The sequence below is a fragment of the Xenopus laevis genome, chromosome 1L (genome assembly GCF_017654675.1).
Source record: "Xenopus laevis strain J_2021 chromosome 1L, Xenopus_laevis_v10.1, whole genome shotgun sequence".
In the NCBI taxonomy this organism is placed as follows: domain Eukaryota; kingdom Metazoa; phylum Chordata; class Amphibia; order Anura; family Pipidae; genus Xenopus; species Xenopus laevis.
The window spans coordinates 76013232-76035057 of record NC_054371.1 but is presented as its reverse complement, the minus strand read 5'-3'; the positions used below and the strand labels follow the sequence as shown (position 1 = coordinate 76035057).

The following is a 21826-nucleotide window of genomic DNA, read 5'->3' as shown; positions in this document are numbered from 1 at the left end:
TAGTGGCTTTTGATAATAGGACAGGGAATGTTAAGCAGCTTTCTGCTAATGACAAACCTTGCAATTTGGGTCCACCTGCTTTCCTACACAAAAGTACAAATGTTCCGAATACACTTTGCTGAGATAATTACCTTTATAATGTTCCCCTGTTTATAAGTTTAGTGTTTCAATCCAAAAATCTGTCTTGAACTGACCATTAACCTGTATTTACAGGAATGTATACCACAAATATGTTCTAAATAAAATCCAAAACGCTCCAGGCACTCCTGAACAGGAAAATCCTCTTCATAGCTGTAACATATTCAAATCCTCACCCAAGAGTGCACTTTCCTATTAGGGATAGCATTATTTAGTCATGCATATGGATGCCAAATTGCAATGCACTCAGAAATGGTGTGGCTTAATTTACTCACATGAAATGAAAGCTTTGTTATTTCCTAACTCTTGTCTTAGACACGAGGAAGACAAAGCTTCTTGCACTTTTATTTTTCATTGCAGCCAATTAAATATTAATAAACTCTATGCAAGAAAAAATGCATCATTTCTCATGGTTTGACAATATATATCCAAATTAGGGCAGGGCCATCTTTACCTCTAGTATCATTATTTTATGTAATCGACATGTTTATTATATACATCCATATAATAATAATAATAATAATAATGTTTATTAGTTCAGGAAAGCATGTCTTGGTGGGGCTGTGCTTTCATAAAGAGCAAGCACTTCACAATGGAATTGTTTTCAGATAAGCTATTGTTTTTCCTGCTCTATATAACTGGAAGAGTAACACTAGGGGCATGAGAGCATTATTAGCAAAGCAAGAATCAGGTAGCTGTTACCTTCCCATTGTTCTGATGAGGTGCTGCTGGGGAGGGGGTGTTATTACTCCAACTGCAGCAGTTTATCAGACAATCCATGAATGAGGGAACCTGAGAAACTATGAATATATCTAGTTCCATGTCAGATTTCAGATGTGAAATCATATTTCTATATGTGCTTTTGATAAATGGATTTCAATGCAGGATTTGGATGAAGGAGCACTCATGCATTTCATAAAAAAAACAAAAAAAAACATTTTTCAGTTTGCCAGGTCTTTGCATCTCTTAACAATACTTAACTTAATTTTACTGTTGCAGCATTCAAGAGCAATAGCACATGGGGGATTTTTTGCCAGTGGGAAATCTGCACTACCCATGGGTAAAACACTCCTGTGAATATCTCTCTCTTTCCTTTTACATGTGGTGATATAGCTGTATATGGTACAAGTAAAGTTAAACACAACACATAAAGGAGCTTATGACTTCAGCTTAGGTAGTATCTCACTTTATAACATTAGTTTAAGAACTCAGGGCCGGTGCAATTTTCTGCTGATAGGAGCACCGGCCCGGGGTGTGAGGTAAGTATATACAATGATTTGGTGGGTAACTTTTGTCACCCCCAAGTAAAGAGCACCTTTCCTTCTCTTTTTAAAACAAATACGAAGATTATAGGCCTATTTTAACATTCAGCTATTTATTTCCCTAAAGTAAAATTCTTAGACCAAGCCTTCATACAAGAGACTCATTGTAGTCTGTTTGGAAAATGCAGAACCATTACTACAACATGCCAGGTAGTGAACAATAAATGCAGTTGTGCTGGGATTAAAACAAGGCCACATAAGGAGGCCTTAGTTAATAAGCAAAGTCTGATTCTTTTCAAAGCATATTTAAATAAGGACAATATGAAATTAATTTACCAGCATTCATATCTTTAAACTTTTGCTTAAGTTCGGCAGGTGTGAGCCTGTACTGATCCAGTCCGTCATTCCAATAAATCCGATCAAGGACTTGCAAATCTCCTCCAACCAGCCATTCCCCACTTTCCAAAACCATCTGCAACAACAAATAACAACAAACAAATGTAATGCTAATTTTTTTTTTTAAAAAAAAAGATCATCTACAAGGAGTACACAGACTTTCACTTACCTTAATATATGGATGGTCCTTACAGGTTGTTCCCCATTGCCTAGCACAACGCTCCTCTTTCCTGTGTTCATAAAACTCAGGATGACGTAGAATGGCAACTCGTTTTCCTTCATACACCAAAGCAAATGCTGTGCATCCATCAAGCCTCTGCTTATCATCACTGGTAGCTGTCAGTACTATTGGCACAGACAGGTTGATGACTCCTCCTAGAACATGAAAATAGCCATCTTAGAAACTGTGTCCTGGAATTGTACAAATGAAAAGGAAAAAAACCTTGTAATCTGGCAAACATTTCACAAAGATATTCTGCAATCAAATACTTGAATTCTGTCCAAATTTGCCTGAAATTAGACATTAAAAATATATCGCAAATTATATCTGCTATATAAAACAGGACACAGCCCTACAACTTACCTACGTCTCTTTCTAACATGGATATGATGGGGTGGGTGCAATTCAATTATGTAACAACCCCTACCAATAAATTTCTCAGGGCATATGTGGCCAAGGCAGCAGTACTGCCATTCTGGTTACAAGTAGGTGAGGTGAGAAAGGCTAATGTGGGAGTGGGAGTGGAAGTGGCAAGTGCAAATGGGAGGGGTGCAAGGGGGCAACCCACAATCAAGTCTGGCTCTGCTAACACCCTATTCTAAACATTAATCAGCAATGCAAATGCAGGGATTAACAAACTGGTCAGTTATTTACAATAAGAGTTAGAGCAAGACAGCACAGAAAAAAATAACATGAAATATATGTATTGGCTTATTTACGAAAAATGAGACACAACTATGATGTGTTATTAAAATCGCAGGTTACATTTTTTCCACAATTTTCATTTTTTCACAAAGTATTAATAGTGTTTAGGCCAGAACGGTCCCAACTCCAGTACTTAAGGGCCATGCCATATTTCTGCTTGGTGTATGAGCTAAAAACAACAGTAATTAACAGGAATCCCTAGCTTATTATAACACATATGGCTTCTTTAGTGCAATGCCATCCCAGGAGATTAGTTGCCCGCGATAAATATCCTCTACCGTGGGTGACTAATCTCTTGTAAGTGCTTTAACACTGGCAATAAAGTAAATCACGGTTGGGAATATATGGGGGAACTTCGTTTTTCTTCAGTTGCCCAAAGTTTTCTTGTGAGGCAACTCCCAGAAAGCTCAGAATTATGGGAAGGCCATCTCCCATAGACTCCATTTTAATTGAATAATTCTAATTTTTCAAAATGTTTTCCTTTTTCTCTGTAATAATAAAACAGTACCTTGTACTCGATCCTAAAATAATGAATTATTATCAAAGGCAAAACAATCCTATTGGGCTTAATTACGATTTTTAGCAAAGTATGGAGATCCAAATTACGGAAAGATCCCTTATCTGGAAAACTCCAGGTCCCTTACCTGTACTATAATTTTTCAATTTGTTCATTTGGTTTTTTAGAGTCAAGCAGCAAGTGCCTCCGCAAGCATTTTAGCCTCACCTAGTCAGATAACAAGTAACAAAAACAGTTTTTTGTTGTTTTTTTTTTTTTTTTTAAAGAATTGGAATCATCTAACAAAACCAAATGATCTATTCTGCCTGTTTAGTACATATAAGTCTTCCTTGGCTTCTAGTGCAAATAGATATTGGTGGAGAAGGTAGTTGGGGAAAACATGCAAGTTTAAAGGAATGTTATTTAGGATCCAGAATTCCGGCTTTTGTTGCACAACTCATTCTAAAATTTTAAAAATAGTGTTAAGGAGACAAATAGCAGCTTTTTGGGTCACACTTCAAAGAAAGATGCAAGTCGATGAAGTGTCTCAAGTGTTTTACTGCATCAGGATAAGATCAACAAGATCCAACATCTGACTTTGTTCAGTTTTACTATGAAATGGCTCCTGTGCTCATTAAACTATTCTTTGATGTTACGATTCTAGAGAAACATAGAAAGCAGGAAAATAACGCAAAGAGAAAAAAAGGGTTAAAGTAGAAGAACTGCTAAAGAATCCAGCACATCATTAATGGAGCCCAACCTTTGGAGTGAACATGGACCATACATACTTGGATGACAGAATGAGTTTGCCCTTTGCCATGAAAAAACTACTCTGCTTTCAATACATTTCACATATGAATGCAAGGCAAAAATCACTTGGAACATTCCCAGAGCATAAACATTTAGACATATCCTGAAACTAAGAAACATATGGGGAAAAAAAAAAAAAGAACATTTATACATACCAAATCATAAATCACCTTCACACAACACCTAAATAGTAATGCTTGCATTGGGATCTTTGGCTGTTAGCACAGAATTTACTAGCCTCCACTTAGATTTGTAATAGGCCCAAACTGTGCCAGTGATAATCCCTGGAGATGAGGGAATATTCTTCTGCTTTCCTGGATGTGTGGTTTGGATAGAGAGATAAAACCACCTCTTGATTTAAATGTAATCCAAACCAAACCCAAAGGAAGAGTGTACTTTAAAGGAAAGTTCATATATCTTTAAAAAGCCTCAAGCTAAGCAGAAGTCAATAAATAGGGCAAATTCCATTAAAATGAGCCGTTATGAGACATCATGTTTATCAAATGGAAAGTTCACAACATCTCACCAGAGGGGAACCCCACAGCTTTTTAGAGTTTTTCGCTTGCAAACTGTCTTTTTATCACACACAACCCCCCTCCATTTATTAATATTTATGCAAATGCATAAAGCATTATAGGCCAAAAACCCTGAACTAACTGAAATTGTAACTCCTTTAGTCAAATTTTTTTAAAGCCATTGTGTTTAGAACATTAATGTGTACATTTTCATGAGGAGTAGAGAAATTGCCCATACAGGCAACCTTAGGGTCACATTTACTAAGCTCAATGAAAGATTAGAATGAAATAAATTTAGAATTTCAAAGTGATTTTTTGGGTACTTCGACCATCGAATAGGCTACTACGACCTTCGACTTCGATTCAAACTAAAAACCGTTCGACTATTCGATAATCGAAGTACTGTCTCTTTAAAAAATATTAAATTCGATGGATTTTATCGTTCGATCAAACTATTTTTACTTTGCGCTAAATCGAATTAACCCTCGATATTGTACCCTTGATAAATGTGCTCCTTAGTGTTAAAAAGTATAAACTGTTGTCATCACATAAGAATGCATTTCTAGCATAGTAGAGTACTAGAGCTTAAGAACAATAAGATAAAACCCCTTGTCTTACTTTCATTTCCAAAACATGCCATACACAAATGATCATATTTTAACCTTGATTTTTAAAATTCAAGGTAGAGTATATCATTTTAATCAAACCATCATTTTTTTAAACTTATTAAGGCTGACATATCATCTTCCCCTCCTAATTAGAGGAAAAACAAATCTATAATTCTTATGACACACTCATATTTAATGTTACCCTTGCAAATACCCTTAACTTTAACTTTTTTTTTTTTTTTAACATACATCAATTATTGTGGCTTTTAACTGTGGCAGGACGGTACCCCAGAAGAAAACAACACCTCAGATAGGTAAAGGGGGAAATTGATCAGATTTCAGCAGCTGTAGTGGCTAGACACACCCGATTCTTTTTAGAATTTCTATTCTGACTTGCTGCACAAAGTTCAGGTGCTTCACACAATCAAAAGTGTGTTGCCTGAGGCACATGGAGATTAAATGACTTGTCAAAAGGATTTTGGAGTATGGGAATTGCTCCAGTTAAGAAGGCAGTTACGGTATATGCGGAGTTTATCTAGCTGAATGGAGTCAGGGGTCTGACAGTTTTTGAGTAAGCCAAGTTCAAATTCTTCTGTAGATGAACTTTAGAAGATTTTAGATTTTTGTTTTTTTCAGTGAGGGCGTTATATTCCAAAGATGTGGACCTCTTTGCCTATAAATGTAAATGTATAATAGAGAAATGAAAAGGTTTGTATGCTTACCATCCAATAAACAGTCAAAATGGAGGCACTGCAGGTACTCCCTCTCTCTCATAAAGCCATTTAATGGTGTTGCCCATCCTTCTGCTAGCACTTGCACCCACTGCATATCCACCTTCAATATAGATTATGGTTAAAACCTACATAGCACAGATCACACAGAAGTGCCAAGTCCTAAAATAAAATGGTAACTCCTTACCACTAAACAAAGAGCCAATGGTGAATATAAGGGTTTATTTACTAACTCAAGGTGCAGTGCAAAGTACACAATTGCGGCCACTGAAATGCTATTCATTAAAGTTGGGTCTGGCATCATAAGCATTGATTCACTGGAAAACATGCAATTTGCATCTATATTGCACTGCTATATTGGGCACAACGAATCAAGCATACTACTTTAGGGGTACCTGCAGTGGAATTCTGTGAAATAATGCCATGACTTAGAGGAAAATACAAGTTGCAATTTTGTGTTAAATTACACATGGCTGTACAAACACTACAAAGATTATTTTATTGATACCCTTGTCATCTTTAACTTGTCACTGGCTGGCTGAAGATGTTAGGAATCTTTCAATAGCCATTTGAACAACAGCTGGAGAGCCCCAGGTTGTTTACCATCACTAACAGTAGTTCCAAGTGAAACAGAAATTTGACAGTGCCATAAATAGTTTTTACTAATCTACTAATCTAAGGGCATATCAAAGGCATGTCTAATCTGAAATGGAAATAAGCATTTTTTGATATTTGGATAAAGATTTTGTTGTAGGTTCACTGAATTAACCTGGAATAAAAGTATTAATCTTTCATGCCTCTAATTATAAACTACATTTCAGATATCTTGACAACCATGTGCAAAGCAAGTACAAAATGACACCCAAGTATGCATTTTCATTTCAAAAACATTAAAAAATAACTTGAGATACAAACGCAATAAAAGATGACACCAATGATAATGAGCAACAGTTTCTATTTTTTTTTTTTTTTTGCAAGCTCTGTGTACAGAAATACTTTGACTACTACGTACCCATGGAAGTAGATTAGTTAAAGTAAGTTTGTATCATGTTCCATTACACTCTGAATTGACTTTCAACCTGGGCACTACGGAATTTGAGCTTGTAAAACAAGTGAATTATTAAAGGCCTTAATATAAATGTGCATTCTTCTTTTTAGTCATGTATAATCTGCTTTCTTTTAGTAGAACTGCTCCCATGGGTAATCTGGCAATATTTAGCTTCAAGAAAAGTTTTATGATGTACAGTATATATAGCACATCTATGTACCAGTACATGTGCTTTACATGAAGGATAAACTGTGCCAATTTTCCTCTAATCAGTATTTCAGAGAATACTGGGAGTTTTAATTCAACTGCAGATCTTGACAAAAGACGCAGTCTTCTATTAATTTTAAATATCATATTTGTTTCACTTTGGCATGACAAGACTTGCCCTCTGGTACTAAATATAATGTGTACAATAAGCTGTCTGACCAAATGTATTTCAGTTCACGCTACATTCTCCAGCATTAAATTCTGCAATAAAAGGGTAAATGATGATATAAAGAAACATTTGTTATGCTGAAAGCTTTGAAGATATTAAGTTTTAGCTGCATCTAACAATATGGTTGGTGTTTTGTGTTGGAGTATTACCTTATTGATTTCCAGAGTAGGCAAAGTCTCTGCATCAGTCTTTGCCAGCTGGAGCTTATTTTCTGGCACATATAGCTCTTTGACCTCATAGGATGCATCCACTGGCACAATATCCTATTTGTGTTAAGAAATCATGGAAAAAAGGTTAGTATTTTCAGCTGCTAAACAGATGCGTTTAACTTATCAAGAAAGGGAGGTGAAAAAACATTCACTATCTCAAAGTTTATATTGTTTTTATGCCTCTAGAGTTTAATATTTCTTAAAAGTTCTTGTAGAAAAATAATAAGAGCGGTTGGGTTAAGGTGAAGGTTTTCTGGACAAAGCCAGTTGCTGGAATCACTGGAAGAACACAGATCCTCAAGATGCCCGGCCAATGAACTCAAAGGCATACTTTAGGGAAAAATCGCAGGACACCAAGCTTAAAGTAGATTCTTGTTCCACTTCAGAGTGGGAAGATCATGATCATATGCATGCAAGCTGGTTGTGAGAACTGACTTAAAGAGAAGCGTGCTTCATAAATCCACTCAGTTCTGATTTAAATCAGCCATGTGATGACCAAAGCTCTTACAGATCAATTAATAACTCGCCTCTGTGTAGAAAGGGAAAACATTAAGTCTGTTTTAAATTGCTTGTTGCCTTAAACGATTAAAACGTTTCTTGTTGACAACTGCAGAGATGTTCATAATAAGACTGGAAACATAGTCATCCCCATATACACGGATAATCTCCACTCTCAAAAGAGAGTGAAGGATGTTTCCAAGAGCCCTGATACTGCCTTACCTCTTTCTCTCTAGTGTATTCACCGGTTCTGTGCAACTAAACCCCATTGCACACTATTCACAACAACATCTTCTTAGATAATACCTCTACATTGCAGTAAAACTATTTAAAGGGGTTCACCTTTAAATTAAGTTGTAGTATGCTGTAGAGAGCGATGTTCTGAAACTATTTGGAATTGGTTTTCATTGATTGTTATTTGTGGCTTTTGAGTTATTTAGCTTTGTTTTCAGCAGCTCTCCAGTTTACAATTTCAGCTGGTTGCTAGGGTCTAAGTAATCCTAGCAACCATGCATTGATTTAAATAAGAAACTGAAATATGAATAGGAGAGGCCTGAATAGAAAGATAATTAATAAAATGTAGCAATAACAATATATTTGTAGCCTTTCATAGCATTTGTTTTTTTAGATGGGTCAGTGACCTCCGTTTGAAAGCCGAGATAGTCAGAAGTCGGCAACTTAAAAATCAAAATCTAAAGAGCAATTGAAAAGTTGCTTAGAATTGGCCATTCTAGAACATACATACTAAAAGTTAACTTGAAAGTGAACAACCCCTATAAGACCAACCATCTTTTTTTACTCCCATCTCCCCCTAAAGGTGAAGGTGTTGGACAGATATTGACATCATTATGAAGTCCCCACTTCTGACATCCTAAACGATGAGAAATTATTGCACATTATTGCCTTTCCATTAAGAATTACAGTGTAGCAAGCTTGCCTTTTCAATATGAACCACAGTCTGACTGTTTCAAATTTTCATATCCATGAAAAGTTTGTCTACTTTAAGCTACTTTCAAGTGAAAATTTAAAAAAATAAATAAACACAAAACTTTAATTCCTTCCTCCAAACAATTATCACAATCACTGCCTTATTTAAATGTAGTACTAACAATACAGCAACACTGATTGCTTCTTTAGGAAGTATCATTTTAATGAACCATCAATATTATGAATTAGAGTCAGAAAATTGCTGCCATAAAGAAGGAATGTAAGTATGTGTGCAAACACGCAGGTTCAATGACATACAGTATACCCCAGACCCAGCCAAAAGCTCTGCTTGTAATTAGAAAAAAAGGGCTGCTCTTCTGCCATACATCAAGTCTTTTATAACTGAATGAATTCCCTTGGGCAGGTTTGCAAAGAAATGATAGAGAGCAGGCTTCATCCTTAGAGGATCAGTGAAAAATATAAATAAATTAGCACATCAATATGTCACTTACATCTTGGTAGGAATTTAAAGGACTACTCAGACAGTGCAAAGGCCAAGTTAAATTAAACATGGGGAAACTGTAACATACTTTCATGTCGATACAGTGTATAAATAGACCTGGTCAATCCAAGTTTTGCATAATGGCAGCATTGTGTGCGAAACATCTGAGGATATTTTCAATTGTCTTTGATGAACAGTATTTTAAACTGCACCAAACGAAAATGGCAAATGCCCTCATTTAAATGTAGGTCTCCTCTATAGAATATACCCAAGAGGTGAGTTAAACAGGTTTGTGAACCCCATAAATGTTGTGTTTATGCAGTGAAATGTGTATGGCCTCCCCCTGAACAAATGGGCCACATGTACTTGCCCACTTTAAAGGCTGGTATTAAGGCTCTGTCTGCATACTAGTAATTCACTGAGTTTTCAGGAATGTAAACATCCATTGTGTTGAAGTTTGCCTAAACAGCAAATATTAGACACATTTGAATGACTCCACCGTGGGGGGGGGGGTATGGGTAGCACCAGCCCTGGACATTGCCAATCCCTGGGCAGATATCCGTTAGGTGTTAAATGAGAAAACCCTAAAAATGAACGTGGTTAATAATGCCATACTTTATATACTGAACTTTCAGCTTGTCAATAGCAGCAATGATCCAGGATTTCTAACTTGTCACAGGGGGTCACCATCTTGGAAAGTGTCTGTGACACTCACATGCTCAGTGGGCTCTGAGCAGCTGTTGAGAAGCTAAGCTTAGGGGTCGTCACAAATTATCAAGCAGTAGCACAAAGCATGTGCAGTGAATCAGCAGAAAAGAAGATGGTGAGCTACTGGGGCATCTTTGGAGACACATATCTTTACTGCTAAAGCGCTGTGGTTGCCTTGGGCTGATACAGGAGCTCAAAACATAATGTAGAACATTTCTAGCTACTGCTTTAGTTTAACTTCCCTGCTCTAAAATAGTTATTCAGAAGCCAATATAAGCACAAGACTAACTGAGAATAGCCCTAACAATTCTCATGACCGCTACTGTCCTATACAACCAATGACCAACTTGCCACCCAACTGCATGGTGATGCCCTGTGACTTTTCGGAATTTGTGATAGTGATACTGACAAAAATTCCTTAAAATATTAATATACATCAAAACCTACCTATAGGCTATGTTGATTGTTTTAAACCGATATGTCTGCTTTTGTAAGTAATTATTACTTGAAGATCCTAAACAGGACTGTTCCTTCTTAACCTGCTGAAGTTTGCAATACATACTTAGACGTCTGCCACACAAATATGCTAGCCCCCTCATATAGGAGCATGGGGGATCAGATAGGTAACGTTAGAGCACTGGACAAATACTTTTATGGAAAATCATAAATACCTTGTAAAGACACTATGACAGAGGTAAACAAATAAAAAGATACTGACACGAGAAGGAATCAAACAATCACATGTTTTGTTCTTTTGCAATTTTCAGCCTTCTAGTACACTAAATATTAGTATAGTCTTGATTAGGGAGAGTTGGGGGGAGGGGTTGAAGCTAAGATAGGAGGCAGATTCTAATAATATGGAAACCATAATATAAAGTTGAAATTGTGCCGTATATTTTGATAGTGTTTCAGAGTCTCTTAATTGTTTGATATTTGGCAATGTCTGTATAGCCAAACGTTCCAAACTCTTTGGAATTTGTACATTTTATTACAATTAAACAGACTTGAATGCAAAATGTTAGGGGGGGAGGTATAAAGGGAACATTGTATTAACCGATTAAAAAACAGAATATTAACCTAATTTCTTGAATTGTAATACCTTGAAAGCAAGGGAAAAAATAGTGCTGTTGCAACTCATTTTCAATATGCATACACTATTAAGAAGTTAAACTCTTTAGGGGGATAATATTACTTTTTACAAAATCATCTCCTGAGATTAAGAAAAAAAATCGTAAAACATTACAATATTAAGTCAACTGTATAAAATGCAACTGTTTAAGTAGGTTTATGGTGCCACCTACTGCCCATTATGTTATTTACAACTGGTAAATATTACAATGTGCCTTTTATCTGTAGGAAATAAGGTGGTACCATCAGTTATTATATAAGCACACCTTGCAACTGACACCAGACTAGGTCTTCTTTTTAAGACTATTAATACATCGTTTGACTTTTTATGATGTTGTTCATTATCCTTTGTAATGCTTAGGCTGCAAAAATCTCTTATGATATGATAACACTTTCAGATTATTTTTAATAAAACAGAACTCTTTAATAATGAAGCTAGCCACAGATAAGATGGACTTATTAATAGAAAGTGGACCCTTTTATTAAAAATATTTTATTATAAATACTGCAATCTACCCTAATGAGTGATCTGGTTTACTAAATCTGCTGCCAGTGGGCAGCGAGCCTATTTGCCAAATTGTATGACAGAACCACGGATGACCAATAAAAGCATAGCCACAAATATTCGCATAGCAATCCAACCTATGTGAAGACCTCTAGGCAAGATGTACAATACAAGTACAGTACAATGTGAAACAAAGCTGCTGTGAATGAGTTAAAATTCTCCTGTTTTGTTCAACACATCCTTAAATTGGAAACATTCATTCATACTTACCATTTCTTGTAAAAGTTCAACAACTTGCTGGATGCAATCATTTACCTCACACGAATCTGTTTTTAGCACCAACTCTGGGGCTTCAGGTTTTTCATACTCCGCATCAATCCCAGTGAAACCTATACATCATTGGCAAAAATGGATGAGAGTGGTTACAAGATTGGGGGTAAAATAATAACAGGTACAAAGTTTGCTCCCGTTCTAGCAATACATGTGGATGATAATTAGTATTAATTTGATGATGGCATCATTAGTCCCTGTAGAAGAACCAGAGTTTGGCTGAATTGATCCTAGAGTGCTTACACACAAGCAAATGATCTATCAGAAAATGGCTACATTTTATAAAGCCATTCGGGGCCAATGTGTGTTTAATTATCCCATATAATTATGCTTAATTATCTTTAGCACCAACATCAATTAACCTTTCACAAACCTAGCAAAAATAATGCAAGCAATTTATACAAACAACATGTCACCAGTGGAAGTCTAGTTAATGCTCTGCGATGGTTCAGCTCAGACTCATCCATATTTTGATACCTACTTGACCTACTTGTTCTATGCAAAGACCTGCTCAACATGGTTGTCTGTGAATTTTGTCAGCTGATAGATACTGGAATTAGTGCTGAATAGTGTGGTCTAATAGATGGGAGAGTTGGCCCATAATAATAATAATAATAATAATAATAATAATAATGTGCATAAGGCTCATAAATATATTCAATCCAGGTGTTACTTTGACTCATTACAGGGATAGTCTTTACAGCAAGCCATCCTGTGATCTGCAGGAAAAGATGCAATAAAGATTTCCAGATGAACTCATCCTTACCTTTGATTTCACCGGCACGTGCCTTTTTATATAGTCCTTTCACATCTCGCTGCTCACAAATGTACAGTGGGGCATCCACAAACACTTCATAAAATGGAAGGCTTGCAACCTCATGGATTTGCCTGGCATTGTTACGATCCTGAGAGACAAAAAAAAATTTCACCAAATACAGGATAGGATTTTATACCAAAGCAAGATAAGCAATGAGTGGTGTTATGCATGTTCGGAATGCATAATTTGATTTTGTTTTGAAAGATGCAGAATTGTATTTGTTAAACAAGAAAGCCGCGTCATTAATAGCCTTAAGTCTTACACTGAAGGTACAAAAACACTGAGCTATGCAATCAAGTAGACTTCACAAGAACGAAGTAAGACTGGGAAAAGAATGCTAAATTGTTGAAGATCCTTAAGTCCTTTTTGCCATCATGGTTATCATATTCATTTATTAGTGAACGGTTACATGTCCCGATGCCTTAATTTCACTTGTTCATCTAAATACATAGGATGTCCCTCAATGGAGCACCAAAAAGACAGGATATTTACAGTTATCATCCATATATAACTTTGTATAATCTAAATAAAGAAGCTTCCAAAGAAAAAAAGGCAATGAATATATGCATTTCAAGAGATTACTGGTAAACTTGCAACCAATCAGGTTCAGATAAGAAATATAATTGGCATTGGCTTGTTTCCATACCTTAGCATAAGGGGATATGAAACTGGCAATACACACAAGCCCAGCATCTGCAAACAGCTTGGCAACTTCAGCAATACGACGGATGTTCTCCTCACGGTCTTCCTGGGAGAAACCAAGATTTTTACTAAGTCCGTGGCGGATGTTATCACCATCCAGAGTGTAGCAGGGGATGCCGTGGCACACTAGGTACTCCTCTAGAGCCATGCTTACTGTAGTCTTTCCAGCTCCAGAAAGACCTATGCAAAACAACAGTGTTTATGAATGAATAGGAAAAGTCCAGAAAAGGTAATCTCTAGCAAATTTCCCCAAAAGAAAACAAAATGTTACAGATTGTAAGGAGGAAAATCAGATGTCCTCGTCTCCATATGATAACTTTTCCCTGCATTGAGCAGATTTGTTTTTAAGGTTTTTCATTTAAAGTAGAGTAAATTTAGTGTTATAGGGGTTGTTAACATTTAAGTTAACTTTTAGTATGATGTATAATATTCTGAGACAGTTTGCAGCTGGTTGTTAATTTTTATATTTTTATAGTTTTTTGGCTTTCTATTCAGCAGCTCTCCAGTTTGCAAACTTAGCAGTCTGGTTGCTAGAACCCAAATTACCCTAGCAACCACACATAGATATGAATAAGAGACTGGAAAATGAATAGGAGAGGGCCCGAATAGAAAGGGGAGTAATAAAAAGTAGCAATAACAATACATTTGTAGCCTTACAGAGTATTTGTTTTCAGATGGGGTCAGTGACCCCCATTTGAAAGCTGGTAAGTTAAAAGAAAAAGGCAAATTAAAAAAAAAACTAGAAAAAGTGAAAGCCAATTGAAAAGTTGCTTAGAACTAGGCATTCTATCACATAGTAAAAGTTAACTTAAAAGAGAACCACTCTTTTAAATGTCCTTTTACTACTGAAGTTAGCCTTTAAACATTGCAAGCAGTTCACCTTTTTCATAATTAAAAATGCTAAGCAGACAGAAAAGATAATACTGCAAATTTATATTCTCTGTACTCCTGACTGACTCCTCAAACAATGCTGCAAGGCAGATGATTAAAAGACTTGGAGGCAGTATGACTTCTGCTACTTTGCTTAAAAGGTCAGACCGACAGAACAGAAAGGGATAAACAAATCATATTTTATCACATCAGTCAAGCAAAATGAACTTTAATTACGCTATATTAATAATTTGAATCTTGTTTCCTTTAGTCTGGGCATTCATAATTATAACAAGCAGGCAGGAGCCATTTTGTGGACACTGTTATTAAGACAAGACTTGCATTATCTCAGAATCTTGTTTGTGCACAAGAATGGGGGACCTGATGTCCATCCCCGTGCCCTGGCTACACAATTAAATGGTGAAGAGAATGGTGGAATGTGTGGAGAGCAGTGACATCTAGGAAGTGATGAATGGCAAGTGAAAGTAATTTTCTACCCCGCAGACAATATTTGATTGACAGCTAAGATTTTTAAATGAGCTTACAACAGCTATGAATGCGGTAATAAAAATTGGATTTCATGTTTAATTTGAAAAGGACTTTTATTTTACAGATTTTTGTGTCTGGGTGACAGGTCCACTTTAACATGGTATACACCACAGTGAAATGGCAAATTCTTTATGCATTTTCAGGAAAAAAAAAATTTTTTGCTATGGAACTACAGTAAATTGAACAAAATTTTTGTAAAACTCTGAGCATAAAAAAAAGTCAAGTAGTAATGAAAAAAGAATATGGACATTATGTAGCCAAGGAAGCATTACTTCATGGTATAGTGTTACTTAATTTGCACTGTACCTGTCAGCCATACTGTGCAGCCCCGAAAGCCACTCCTTGCTCCCACCACTTGCCCTCTCTTGTTCCTGCTGACATGGTGTGCTTGATATGTAACATTAGTCGCCCGCTGCATCCCCTGTATGAAAGAAGAAACATAAGACTAAAAAGGATAGTCGCTGTGCCTGAGAGTTCCTGGAAAGCTAAAGATAGAGTGAAACCTCAATTTTACATACCCTGATTTCAGTCACTTTTTGTGGTCTCTCCTCTATGGTATGCATAAAACATTTCCCTAGTTTTACACTCTATTTTTCTGGTCTGATTATAAATGTAAAATCTATAACTATAAACTATCAAAATGAATGATTTTTGAACTGACATTGTTTGGAAAATTAGATTAGCTTTGAAAAAGTATACATTTACTTTATTGGCTACTATGTATGATAGCCCTTAATCTTTCTGGTGCCTTCTTCTTGTTGGCTACTGCCACACGAACAGAATGGACCAGCAATCGACTGTACCACAATTGTTAAATGTCTGAGACTGCATACAATACCAGTCTTTCTTCCCACAACTAGCTGCTGAAGCCAGCTCCAAAACAGCAACCCTATCCATATACAGGTAGTTCTGACAGGGTACCTTTTTGCCTATGTGACTCTAATGTGATGGCCTGTACTCATGTGATTAAAGGGATCATTCACCTTTCAACACTTTTTTTGTGTGTAGTTGGTTTGAGATACAGTAGTGAAGAAATAAACTTTCTTTTCTATTTGTGACAGTTTTTGTAATATTGAAGTGTAAAGTTTCATTTTTTACCTTCTAAAGCGGCTCAGGACTCTTTAACTGTTTAAATTTATACATTTAGTTGATAGATTTGTTAGCTTTAGCCTTGCTGAGCAGAATCCCTGAGTTTCGTTAAAGCAGGCCCGTTTTAAAATTTACACCAGCCCTCAGCCTCCATCATGAAATAAATAATAATGCGGCCCGTCAGCATAGTGCGATTGGGAATTGCGTAGCTGTAGCAGTAATATTTGGACAAATTAGTGAAATGATCTGCCACTTGGTCTAGACACGTATTGGCACATAGTGACGCGCCACTCTTACATACTTCTTTAGGGCTGAAGGTGTCAATAGACGTACTTACGACGCGATTCCTTGTTTAAATGAGTTAAGTGATGTTAATGGTTCAAAGAATGTCAGGCTGAATGGTCGGCCCCCCACACATTTTCACCTCACCAAATCTGGCCCTCGTTGCAAAAAGTTTAGACACTTCTGCATTAAAGGCAGCTGTTAGAATTGATACAATAGTTGCTAATATTAACCAGAGAAATGTATCAATTAAATGTAGCAACTAAACGTAGCAACTAAATATAGCAAATTGTAACACTTCAGAATGCTCCAGGATCTTTTAGCTGCCAACTGAAACACTAGAGACAGGAACACTAAACTTTAAAAACTTACATTTTGGGAAAACAGTAACAAATTACAGATGGAATGCAATTGGAAAATGTCTGTTTATTGCAAGCAATCTGAAAACAACTCTGTTTAAAAAAAAAAAAAAAAAAAAAAAAAAAAAAAAGTGTTTGGAAGTTGAACAACTCCTTTAATTTTTAGTATGGTGTAGAGCAGTGATCCCCAACCAGTAGCTCGCGAGCACGTGTTGCTCTCCAGCCCCTTGGATGTTGCTCTCTGTGTCCTCAAAGCAGAATTTTTATTTTTGAATTCCAGGCTTGGAAGCAAGTTTTAATTGCATAAAAACTAAGTATAGTACCAAGTAGAGCCTCTTGTAGGCTGCCAGTCCACATAGGGGCAACCAAAGAGCCAATCACAGCCCTTAGTTGGCACCCCAAGGGACTATTTTATGCTTGTGTTGCTCTCCAACTCTTTTTACATTTGAATGTGGCTCACGGGTAAAAAAAAGGTTGGGGACCCCTGGTGTAGAGAATGATATTCTGAGACTATTTGCAATTAGTTTTTATTTCTTATTATTTATGGTGTTTTGGTTATTTAGCTTTTTATTCAACAGCTAATTTGCAATGTTTAGCAATCTGAGTGCTATGCTTTGCAATCTGGGTGCTAAGGTTCAACTTTCCCTAGTAACCATGCATTGCTTTGAATAAGAGAATGGAATATGAATAGAAGAGCGTCTGAATTGAAAGATAAGTAATAAAAAGTAGCAATAGCAAAAAATGTGTTGCCTTACAGAGCATTTGTTTTTAGATGGGGTCAGGGAACCACATTTGAAAGCTGGAAAGAGTCAGAAGACAACAAATTAAAAACTATAAACAATGAAGAACAATTGCAAAGGTACTTAGAAGTAGCTATTCATACTAAAAGTTGGTGAACCATCCCTTTAATGTAAATTGACGGGATTGAAGATGCAGTTTGTCAAGAATGAAAATTTTAACAAAAAATTTTTTCACAAAAAATAGCAAAACGTTACATTTTTAAATATGTCACTGGTCAATAATGTATAGCACTTAGGCTATACTTTTTGCCTATTGTTTTAATCACAAAAAATATGTTTTTTGTTATTTCTTAAGCTAAATTTACCTGTTTTGTTCTATTCTCTGCACTTCTAAGACTCCAGTTCTCACACTGCCTTTCTTTGAAAAAGAATCACAGACGTATTAAAATGCATTGGGGGAAATTAAATCTTAGTTGGAGGAGAGACTACATTTCAGTGGTAGTCAGAATGAGCAGTGGAGGGACAGGTATGGGACAAACATTTCTTTCCTTTGCATTCAACAGCAAATACATTTTCAGAGTAACTGTGTTTTTGGGGGATTTAGCTCCCTATTTATGTGTGCAAAGAGTTTTGAATGCTTTTGCAGACTTCCCAGTTTAATACTGCCACATAGCTGTGCACATTACAATATCTATGCCAGTTTGAAGATCCCAAGCAGTGAACCAAAGCCCTGTTAAGAGCAGAGAGACATGTAGCATTGATCCAACATGCAGCAAAGCTGTAAAGCGAGTTTGCAATTTATCAATGTACAACCCAGGAGGGTGCAAGGAAAATCAAGAGAATAGCTGGCATGATATAAGATGTCCTGTGCTTAGTAACATTTTAATTGGTATCAACAGCAGAGCCCAGGTGCTATTAATTGAGGTTGGTGAGACTAAATGGTCTTCTCTAGATGGAAAACGCTGCAGATCGGAGAGAACTTCTAAATTAATCCCTAAACTGCTCTCCCTGCAGTTTTTTTTTTTAAGGTTAATTTAAATGGATACCAAGATTCCTGGGGATAACCCATTCCCCCCAGAAATCTGAATTTTCAGCTGCCTCAACTTTGAGGGCTCACACACTATAACTAGGCGATACGTACAGTTTTCCCACTTCCACAACTCTGTTGGTACATGAATTCCAATATTGCTAACCTTACTCAAAAAAGCTTGGCCCTTTATAGGGCTGGCATGATGTAACCAGTACTCTACTAGCAACACTGGTTCATTTAGAAAATACACTATTTGCTACCACTCTTTGTAATCTAACCTTGAGCCAGTTCTCTATCCAAATATGAATATTATGTTCCAGGCCAATATTCCTTTATTTAACCAGTAACCTTCTGTGTGGCACTATATCGAATGCTTTAGCATGGAGTCTAGGCTTCTGCTCACCTCTTCATAGAAGACAATTAATTAAGTCTGGTAAAATCTATTATGCATACAACCTGGCACAAAAGTATTGTGATTTGCATTGTATTCAAGTAGCTTTTCCCATATTACCTTTTTCCAAAAGCTTTCTTACCACGAATGTCAGACTAACAGGCCTATAGTTTTGTGCCAGAGAACCAGTGCCGGGCCAAGTCAGCCGGGTGCCCAAGGCAACCCGGCCGACTACATCGCCACCTTTTTATGTACGTGCACGCAAAGGCATGGGAGCTCAAGCGTAAAAGTCGAGCATCCACGAACGCATGCGCAGAAGAGCGCACGCGTCCAGGAAGTGGGGATTGCTCTCACAGAAGCATCTTAACTAGGGATAAGGCAGCAAAAGAGGTATGGTGACTGGCGATCCTCCACATTTGCACCCTAGGCACGTGCCTCTTCTGCCTACCTCCAGTTCCGACCCTGCTGAGAACAGGATCCCTTTTTGAATAGCGGCAGCGCAATAGCAATCTCTCTGCACCATGCCACACCTCATGGTAGTTTGGCAATCACAGAGCCAAGTTGTTTGGTAAACTAGGATGAATACCATCTGGCCCTGAACCTTTATTTACATTCACCTTTATTTACATTTCCTCCAATTAACAGTTGGTTGTATTCTTTTGGATTCCACACAGTTTATATGTGGACTGTCAGGTTGGACATATTTAACTGGAATGGCTGCCTCCCTCCATGGCTACGCAGAAACGTATTCATAGAAAACATAGCAGTGTTTGTAAGGCAAACTGGCAAGTCTTACCAGGGCAGTATTTATATATTTAAACACATATTAACCACTTCCATCTTGTGGTTCTATTGGTTCTTTCATAGAGGAATCATTTTGCAAGCCAACAAGTTTTGAGCATTGAATCAGGGGACAAAGGGTTAATCCCCCCAGAAGTAAAGGCTGACCATGTTCCAGGTGAGTATAGAAGCGAATGAATGGGCGCATTGATTTGTTTCCTAGCTGTCAGGCTGCTCCTGGCGCTATTCCAACACACAGTGCCACATCCACACTTCGCTCAGCGCCTCTCACACTGCTCGGGGGACAATGATGCCACTTCCCGGCCTTATTATAGAGAAAAGACGGTAAACTTAATGTTTAAAATGAGCAGTGACTGTGCAAACAGTGTCAGCCCACGCCTGCTGCATTGACGCTCCGCCAGACGTTTGTATGGAACCATGGTACAGGCGGACGGGTACTTGTTTGAGCTGAGGTTGCAGAGCGCCGGCAGCTTGAGCCAGAACTCATTACATGATACATAAGGACGGGGGCGGAGCGTCTTTGCTCTGAGCCCAGTACTACTTCTCACTTACCAAGTTCTGTAGCTTTCCGCTCAGCTTCACCTTTTTGTGGCTGCTCTCGCTTATCTCCATGCTGCGCCGGATGTAGGGTCTGGCTGTGAATGTGTGCGCTACTAGTGTGGGCGAAGGCCGGTAATGTACACCTATATAGACAAAATGTATATAGGAACCAAGCTTACGAATTGAGATGCGCGAAGCAGTGTGGGCGTGCCCTGCTAATTCCGCCCACAGGGCAAACGTTTCAGCTGTGCCCACCAATCCAGCCGGCAGTCTCTGTAACCAATGCGCCTGCGCCGGGCCACGGAAGTGAGGCTGAGATGAGGGAAGTGCTTAATGCAATGCGAGTTGGAATTCTGGGTTGTGACAGTGGTATTCGTCGGAAGTTCTACAGTAGCGTTTCAGATGCCTCTGAATTGTTCTGTGTTCTGAATGCTTGTATAAAGCATCGCATGGGGGGTGTACGGAGGTTGCACGTACGGTGTGGCCGAGAAGTAAAGAATGGACGATTAGAGGCAGACGAGCAGTGGCCGTGTTTGTCATATAAGTGCTGGGCCGCATGTGAAAGTTATTATAGGCCTATTTTCAGAAAAAGTTTAACTATAAAATGCTTTATTTACAGAGGCGTCCATTTATTTATAGAGAACAGGGACATGTACCTGCCCAGAGATTTCTTTAAGGCTGCGATTGTCCACTTTTATATTAGCTTTTAGTCTGTTATAGAATGTCTAGTTCTAAGCAACTCTTTCAATTGGTCATCGTTTTTTGTAGTGTTTTAATTATTTGCCTTTCTAATGACTTTCCATCTTTCAAATGGGAGTCATTGACCGGTTCTAAAAATAAATGCTATGAAAGACTACAGATTTATTGTTGTTGCTACATTTTATTACTCCTCTTTCTATTCAGGTCCTCTCTTATTCATATTCCAGTTTCTTATTCAAATCACTGCATGGTTGCTAGGGTAATTTGGACTCTAGCAACAGGATTGCTAAAATTGCAAACTGGAGAGCTGCTGAATAAAAAGCTAAATAACTCAAATACCCCAAATAATAAACAATTGCAAACTGTCTCAGAATATCACTCTACACCAGACTAAAAGTTAATTTAAAGATGAACAACCCCTTTAAGCTCCTTCTTGGATGTCCAACCTTTGGCCATGACCCCCTTAGCTTATAAGAAGTTACAGATACAGGAAAATATGCAGCCAGAGACACCACAGTTACAAAAATATACAGGGCAGCAAATACAATTTCACCTAAATTATTACAGTAACTGCTCTTCTTGCTGGGCTATTAGCTTTATCTATGAGAGCAAGTAGTTATTCACCCCAAATCTAAATGGCCTTCAGACTGAGTGCCAGAAAGCAGGTAGGAGTGGACGCACACCCACAACGACCCTCAAAGTGTGCAGCTTGGTGCTCAGTAATGGAGGATTTGGCAGCCTCCCATGTTACGTAGGAAGCAAATTTACTGGCACTCAAGGCATTT

At 37.5% G+C, this 21826-nt stretch overlaps 1 protein-coding gene across 1 annotated transcript in view; it reads right to left on the bottom strand.

Annotated features, from left to right (window-relative positions):
• The window catches only part of papss1.L (3'-phosphoadenosine 5'-phosphosulfate synthase 1), a 31854-nt gene extending 11403 nt beyond the window's left edge, over nt 1-20451 (bottom strand). Inside the window, 9 exon segments of the mRNA NM_001096616.1 lie at nt 1737-1872; nt 1966-2171; nt 5873-5984; nt 7515-7628; nt 12113-12231; nt 12939-13077; nt 13636-13871; nt 15417-15531; nt 20355-20451. Coding sequence (NP_001090085.1) covers nt 1737-1872; nt 1966-2171; nt 5873-5984; nt 7515-7628; nt 12113-12231; nt 12939-13077; nt 13636-13871; nt 15417-15531; nt 20355-20414 — 1237 coding nt within the window. The 5' untranslated portion in view covers nt 20415-20451.
• Between the last annotated feature and the right edge of the window lie 1375 nt (nt 20452-21826).